The following is an 8,073-nucleotide window of genomic DNA, read 5'->3' as shown; positions in this document are numbered from 1 at the left end:
GCATTCCTCAGAAAATGCCTCTAAAGCAGGAGACGCCAAAGTAGGGCACACCAGCCATGAACTTGTGTGACTCTGGGCCCTCTCTGATCATCATCTGTAAATGTAGAGTCTGGCTATAGAATCAGTGTCTACACGGAATATTTCTCCCTGTGTTTTTGCATTGTAATCCCTGTCACATGCATGAGATTAACTCTCAGGGTAGCAAACGTAGGTGTGCTTGATTGTACACAGCAAACGTGTACTGACTATAATCTATAATAACTGATATTTATTGAGTGACCCTCTATGTGGCATGTGAAATGATTAACATTGGTTACACTGACTACCTCACTGAATGCTCACAGCGACTTCGTGAGTTAAGTACTGGCATCATTCTCGTTTTCACCAGAAAACACTGAGGCTGAGAGAAGCGGGCCCACTTGTCAGGGCCTGCAGTTATTTGGCATCAAGGCTGGGATTTGCAGCTGGGTCCTCCTGATCTCAGAGCCTGTTTGCTACGTCTCTGCTATATTATCTCTTTTCAGTCTTTCACATTTAACCCCAAAAGCAAGTCACCTGTGTGCTTGCCTTTCTCTAATCATTTAAATCAGAAACCACAGGAAAGCAGCAACAAAAATTGCATCCAATTCTTCTTCATCCAGAAATAATAATTGGCAGCTTGATATTTATATTCTTAGATTTCATATACAATTATAAATATATATTTGTACTAAAAATATCTCATGGCATTTTGCAGCCTATTTCTCCAAATAATATGAGAACATAAACATCTTTTCATATCATTAGTTATTCTTCCACAATCTATTTTTCATAGTTGCATAATATTATATAATATTACATCATTTACATCAGTTGGATGATACACTGTTTAGCCAATCCCCTACTGTTGGACATTTAGATTAGTTACAATTTGTCACCGCTATAAACAATGCTGTGGTGGGCATCCCTATGGCTAATTCTTTGCTCTGGTTAATTTTTTAAGATATGCTTTGAAAAGTGAAGTTGCTAGGTTAATTGTAAGGCTTCGAGTCTGTACTAAGGGACTCCAATGTGACTGTTGTTTGAAAAGTCAGGGCTCTACCTTCTGCAAGCCAGGCCTCCTCATAGAGAAACTCTACTAAACAAAAACTCTGCCTCTGGTTTGACTCTGCAAAGTGTGCCTTACTCTCAGCCTTATCTGAACAGCCAGAGCCTTTCGGAGAGTCACATTTCATCACTATTTTATGGTGGGGACAGGTTCCTCTGGGACCTGGAACTCATCCTCTCGACACCAATATGCCGAAAATGAAATGTATTCAGTCTCATTCATGTTTGCCACGTGTATCCCCACATGACCGTAAAGGAGGAGCAGAGAGGGGGAGAATTCCTTGGGGAGCATCCCCTCCAGTTGGGACAGTCAGTGACCTCTTTCTCTTGCCTCAAAGAAACGTAGGGTATGCAGGAAGTGGGAGGAAGCTGGATGGGAAGAAGAAGTAGAAGGAGGCAGGTGGGAGCAAGGTGGTGACCAGAGAGGCTGACCCCAACTCTTCTCCCATATGCTTGATCACAGAGAGAAGTCTCAGCTGCTACCAGAACCTGGTCAGGGGCCAGCCTACCCTCTAAGTAGAGAGACCACCACCCATGGCCCAAGCTGAGGACCTGACCTGGGGCACCAGGGGAGGCTGGGACAAGATGGAGGATGGCGCCCAGATAGGAGAGGAGCTGGCTGAGCCGCAGGGAGAAGCCAGCAGGAGCTGCACCTCCTGCTTCTGGAGCCTGAGGGAGACAGAAAGGACGTGTGGGGCATGGTGAGTCGGGGGCTCTCCTCATGCCGTGGCTCCCTCCATGCCAGGGGCCTCTGCGAGCTGAAACATGAAAGGTCTTTGGATCAGAGGGAGCTGGGAGCCTGCTTGCCCTGCAGCTGGAAAGACACTTAAGTTGTTCAAGTTCTCTCACTTTTCCCTGAAGACTGATTCCCATTTTCCCCTTTTGCTATTACTTTTTTTAAGAGCCTTGCTACTCTGCAGGCACATTCTCAGGTTCTCTGCCTGTCTGCAGCATGTATGCATATGCATGTGTGTGTATGCGTGTGTGTGTGCATGTGTGTGTATGCGTGTGTGTATGCATGTATGTGTGTATGCATGTGTGTGTATGCATGTGTGTGTGTGTATGCATGTGTGTGTATGCATGTGTGTGTGTGTATGCATGTGTGTGTGTGCATGTGTGTGTATGCATGTGTGTGTGTGTGCATGTGTGTGTGTGTGCATGTGTGTGTATGCATGTGTGTGTGTGCATGTGTGTATGCATGTGTGTGTATGCATGTGTGTGTGCATGTGTGTGTATGCATGTGTGTGTATGCATGTGTGTGTATGCATGTGTGTGTGTGCGTGTGTGTGTATGCATGTGTGTGTGTATGCATGTGTGTGTATGCATGTGTGTGCATGTGTGTGTATGCGTGTGTGTGTATGCATGTGTGTGTGTATGCATGTGTGTGTGTATGCATGTATGTGTGTATGCATGTGTATGCATGTGTGTGTATGCATGTGTGTGTATGCATGTGTGTGTGTGCGTGTGTGTGTATGCATGTGTGTGCATGTGTGTGTATGCATGTGTGTGTGTATGCATGTGTGTGTATGCATGTGTGTGTATGCATGTGTGTGTGTGCGTGCGTGTGTGTGTATGCATGTGTGTGCATGTGTGTGTATGCATGTGTGTGTATGCATGTGTGTGTATGCATGTGTGTGTATGCATGTGTGTGTATGCATGTGTGTGTATGCATGTGTGTGTGTGCGTGTGTGTATGCATGTGTGTGCATGTGTGTGTATGCATGTGTGTGCATGTGTGTGTGTGCGTGTGTGTGTGTTGGGGGAGGGTGGGGAGCCTATGACCAGTTGCCCCCTTGAACACCACCAGGGGCCAGTCCAGGCCCCTCTGTGCCCTCTTCTGAGTCTCCAGGGCCGGCTCTCTCCTGGCAACTCCAGAAAGTGCCTCCTCACCTCAAAAGACCAAGAAACAAGGCTTCTGATAAAGTGTCCTACCCAGTCCAGGCTGGGGCAGTTGGTCTGAGAATGAGCGGACATTGGGGGGAAGAGGAGGGAGAATAAAGGGGATAGGAAGAGAGGCTCAGAGGAAACGAGAGGTAGAGAGAAAGGGACAGAGTGGAAGAGAAGGAGGAAGGGGAGAAGCTGGGGAGATAATGAGGATGGAAGCGAGAGACAGAAGTGGAAAGAACTGGAAGCCTAGAGACAGAGCGGGAGGGGGAGAGAGAGAGAGAGAGAGAAAGAGAGAACAGGAATGAGCAACTGTGATGTGGCCAGAGCAGTTCATAGAAAAGAAACTCAGTTCAGAGCAGAAGGGAGGAAAGAAAATAAGAAAGAAACAGAATGAGACGCAAAGAGGAGAGGAGGGAGAGAGAAGGAAAGCGAGGAGGGTAAAAAATGGGAGGAAAGAGAAGGACAGAAAAAAAAATGAGATGAAGCAAGACAGAATAAAGGAGGGAAAAAAAGAGGGGAATCAGGAGGATGGTGAGAAAAGACAGGAGGGAAAGCCGGGAGAGAGGATAGAGCTGCGCTGCATGTCAGCTCTGGTAAGCCGTCCAGCATGTCATTAGTGGGGATCTAAGGCGCCAGTGGGAAAGTCCCCTCCCAGTGGGCTGGAGGCTGAGGGAGGGCGGGCCCTGGGCTGGGATCCGCAGGCAGGTGGCCGCCCCTGGGTGGGGCCGGCCGGCCAAGCCCTCGGGGTATAAGTGGGAGGCCGGGCCTGCTGAGCACCTGTCGGGGGCAGCTCCTGGGTGCAGGTGCCAGGTAGGTGGCTCCGGCCAGCCCAGCCCCAGCATGAGCTCCTTCGACCTGCCGGCGCCCTCCCCACCTCGCTGCAGCCCCCAGTTCCCCAGCATCGGCCAGGAGCCCCCCGAGATGAATCTCTACTATGAGAACTTCTTCCACCCACAGGGCGTGCCCAGCCCTCAGCGGCCCTCCTTCGAGGGGGGCGGCGAGTATGGGGCCACCCCCAACCCCTACCTCTGGTTCAACGGGCCCACCATGACCCCACCACCATACCTGCCCGGCCCCAACGCCAGCCCCTTCCTGCCCCAGGCCTATGGCGTGCAGAGGTCGCTGCTGCCCAGCGTGTCCGGGCTTGGGGGGAGCGACCTGGGCTGGCTGCCCATCCCTTCGCAGGAGGAACTGATGAAGCTGGTGCGGCCCCCCTACTCCTACTCGGCTCTCATCGCCATGGCCATTCATGGGGCACCCGACAAGCGCCTCACCCTCAGCCAGATCTACCAGTACGTGGCCGACAACTTCCCCTTCTACAACAAGAGCAAGGCCGGCTGGCAGAACTCCATCCGCCACAACCTGTCGCTCAACGACTGCTTCAAGAAGGTGCCCCGGGATGATGACGACCCGGGTAAGGAGGCTTTGAGTGTGGGGGGTGTCCCCAAGGAAGGCTCATTTCCTTCCTTCCCAAGACCCCATTCTAGAAAGTTCTGACTAGGGCTGTGCCCCCGGAGACTGGGGGATGCTACCAGGCAGGGCAGAGGGGAGCTCAGCAGTGGAGGGGAACGTGGACGTGGGGGAAGATTGGGTTTTCAGTCCTGGCTGTGGTCCTGCCCAGTCAGTGACCTCCAGCAGGTTAGACCTCAGAGCCTCAGTTCCCTCATCAGAAAACCAGGGATAGTGACGGCATCTGCTTTGCAGGCTACAGTGGAGGTGATGAGATAATGTACACAAGGTCTTTGGTGTTATCAAGCGCTTAATCGCCAGCAGGAATTACGATCATCTGCATCTCCAGCACCCAGCACATAAAAAGTCTTTGGTGAATGAATGACTGGACCAAGTAAAGCCCAAGGGCATCCCAAGACTGCCGAGAAGAGGATCTGACCTGGGTTAAACAGCCACTATTGGCCCATTTTGCTGCCTGCCCTATTTCTACTTATGTAACTTCCTTTAACCTCATGACACCCCTGCAGGGTAGCTCTTATTAAACCCATTCTACAGATTAGGAAAATAACACTCAGAGGTGACACAGAATGAAGTGATATGATGGAGCTTGAATTTAAACTCAGTTTTCTCTAACATCAGAAATTGTGAGCTTTTCCTTTCCAATGATGCATTTCTAAAACTCAGAGACCTGCAGAGAGGCGTGTACTAAATAGTCATGCATCCATTTCCCAGAATTAAAGTCCATTTTTGTTCCACCGCAGGAAGCCAAGGTATAGCTCAGAGGAACCCCAACTCTGCCCCATTTGAGGTTGGCAAGCGCCAGGCCTGTTTGTCCCCAGAAGAGGGCAAGTGTTCTGTCCAAGGACTGCTGTCACCCTCAGGCTGAGAGACAGTAGCAGGAAGAGTTCAGGACTTCCCTCGAGATGGTACCTCCCAGCTGCAAAGCCCCTTTCCATATCCAGTGTCGATCGTTCTCAGTGAGCCTGAGGAAGACAGGAGCAACGGGCCCACTTTTCAGACTAGGAAACTGAGGTTCTCCCAAAGCCTCTCAGTCAGTGAGGAGCAAAGCCAGGACTCAAGTCTGTCTTCAGACTCCAAGCCTAGGACTATTAGGGAGTCCCAGAGTTTTTCCTGAATCTTCTTTCCCTTCAGCATTGAAAGCCCTCCATCCTGCATCCCCCAGTCTCTCAGCATCCCTGCCCCCACTACTTCATCCTTCTTAAAGAGACCTACATTGCAAACTCCTTAATGCCTGTGCCTCTTGGCTGCCGTCCCAGAGGGCCCCGGCATGGGCTGCTTAATGAAAGATGGAGGTGGTGTGGTCCATCAGTTGATGGAATTCCTTCATTCCTCAGTCCCTGCCTTTGGGTCTCTGTCTTCCTGTATCTGTCACCTTGTCTTTTAGTTTATGACAATAAGAAGGAACAGAAGCAAAGCGTTTTGTCCACCTCTCTACTTACCCCCTTTCACTTTTGTATCAGGCAAAGGGAATTACTGGACCCTGGACCCCAACTGCGAGAAGATGTTCGACAATGGAAATTTCCGCAGGAAAAGGAAGAGAAAATCAGATGTTTCCTCCAGCACAGCCACCTTGGCCTTAGAGAAGACAGAGAGCAGTCTCCTGGCAGGCAGCCCCAAGACCACGGAGCCTCAGGACATCTTGGATGGAGCCTCACCAGGGGGCACCACCAGCTCCCCAGAGAAGCAGCCCTCCCCTCCCCCATCGGGCACCCCTTGCCTTCACAGCTTCCTCTCCTCTATGACAGCCTATGTGAGCGGGGGGAGCCCCACGAGCCGCCCCTTGGCCACACCAGGACTGAGCCCTGAGCCCAGTGACAAGACGGGGCAGAACTCACTGAGCTTCAACTCCTTCTCCCCGCTCACCAACCTCAGCAGCCATGGCGGTGGGGGTGACTGGGCAAACTCCATGCCCACCAACACGCTTGGCTACGGAGGCTCTGTGCTCGGCCAGTTCAGCCCTCACTTCTACAACAGTGTCAACACCAATGGTGTCCTCTACCCCAGGGAGGGCACTGAGGTCTAGGTACAGAACAGCTCCTCAGCCAGATGGACATGCCAGAAAGAAAAGCAGTGGAGGTCCTCCATGCCAGCCCCATGGTGGTCCATGACTGTGGAACTGCCCAGACATAAGCAGGAGCCTCCGAGGAATCCACCCTCTTTCTAGAACACTGGTTAAGGCTTCTGTTTATCACACATAGGCCCACACACAGAATCACCAACTTTGCAATGGAAATACTGGTGCCTGCAGAGCAGCAATAACAGTGGCAGGTGCTGTACTAGGCTCTGTACTGGCCACACTTGCTACTGACAGTCACCCTGTAAGGTTCACAAACCTCCCCATTGAACAGATGAGGAAACTGAGGCTCAAGGAGGTTAAGTAACATTTCCAGGGTTATATAAACTAGTAAATGGCAGAGCTAAGAGTCAAATCCAGGTCTATGTGATCCTCAGAGATTGGAGGCTGGGATAGAGAACTGATTGAGTAGCCAAGGAAGGTCAGTGTGAAAAGCTTGCTATGGCAAATAGAGCAAAATCTCTCCACTGCTTTCTGTCCACCAACATTTAGTGTCAGCCCCGGCACATCTTGTCCTGGTCCAAGACCTTATTCTGCTTGCCCCAACTTCCCTACAGACACTCCTTTTGCTACCACTCAAGGAAGGAAGTCACCAGTGACCTTAGTGCAGGAAACTCAGCCCTGGTGGCCCTGCAGAACAATGCATCTAACATGTGCAGTGCATCCCCATGGAGAGACGCCATTGCTCCCTAGCCCCCCAGAAACCTTGAGCAGATCCAGGGCTCAGTGAGAGGAGTGGTGTATACCCCTAAATCCTCCCACCCCAGCAGTGCCCATCTGTAAAATCTTGTAAAGCCCAGTTTCCTGTGTGCATGTCATGGGCCAGTGAGCTGGAGATGGCTGAGTCTTCCAAGAGAAACAAGGCTGGATAAGCGCTTCTTTTTTTTTTTTTTTTTTTTTTTTTTTAGCCCAGGAGAGGTGGATGTTTGTCTGAGAAAACAATGGCCTCAAGGGAGGGACTCGGGCCACCCTCACATGGGGTCTCTGCGTGATCTCCTGGATTTCTCCTTGTTTTTGTGAGTACTTTTTATGCCAGTGATGTTTCATCACAGAACACCCTGGGAAGTGTTGTTTGTTTTATTTTCTTTTTAATTAAAAAAAAATGTGGTGCAGAAGCGTGGGCCTTCTTTATGAGATTTCCTGTCTCTCGGCTGCCTGGTGCGTTCAACAGGGGGCCAACTGCTGCCTGGAGCTGAAGGCATTTGGGACAGGAGACAGAGAAAGAATGCATATCAAGACTCAAGACCCTTTTCACCTCTGCATTGGTGTGGAGCCCAGACAAAAGCCCCCAAGGAAAAGAGGGGAGTCTGGGAAGGGAGCATAGGGTCATGGAAGGAATCCATTAGTACCGTATCCCAGTCTTTATAGTTCATGCAAACCTCTTAACTGTGCTATGATCATTTAATTCTAAGAACCCCGCGAAGAGGCGGGTAGTAGTCTCACTATACAGATGAGAAAACTGAGGGTCCGAGTGGTTGAGAGATTCGCGTGAAGTCCACATCCAGTCCATACCTAGGTTTGTCTGACCCTGCACCTCATCATGCTTCAGGATGGTCT

General features: G+C 50.7%; 1 protein-coding gene across 2 annotated transcripts; it reads left to right on the top strand.

Annotated features, from left to right (window-relative positions):
• The first annotated feature begins 3,757 nt into the window (after positions 1 to 3,757).
• Positions 3,758 to 7,224, top strand: FOXI1 (forkhead box I1). Of its 2 annotated transcripts, none has more exons than XM_011968667.1 (2): positions 3,758 to 4,386; positions 5,903 to 7,224. In XM_011968667.1, exons 1-2 carry the CDS (start codon positions 3,813 to 3,815, stop codon positions 6,463 to 6,465), a joined length of 1,137 nt encoding a protein of 378 aa, XP_011824057.1. In that variant the 5' UTR covers positions 3,758 to 3,812; the 3' UTR covers positions 6,466 to 7,224. The 2 variants fall into 2 exon arrangements, with proteins under 2 accessions (XP_011824057.1, XP_011824058.1); XM_011968668.1 differs by having other exon boundaries at positions 6,188 to 6,465.
• Positions 7,225 to 8,073: the final 849 nt, after the last annotated feature.

Source organism: Mandrillus leucophaeus, unplaced genomic scaffold, assembly GCF_000951045.1.
Source record: "Mandrillus leucophaeus isolate KB7577 unplaced genomic scaffold, Mleu.le_1.0 Scaffold855, whole genome shotgun sequence".
NCBI classification, from domain to species: domain Eukaryota; kingdom Metazoa; phylum Chordata; class Mammalia; order Primates; family Cercopithecidae; genus Mandrillus; species Mandrillus leucophaeus.
Note: the sequence above shows the minus strand (reverse complement) of the source record. Positions and strands in the feature narration are given on the sequence as shown.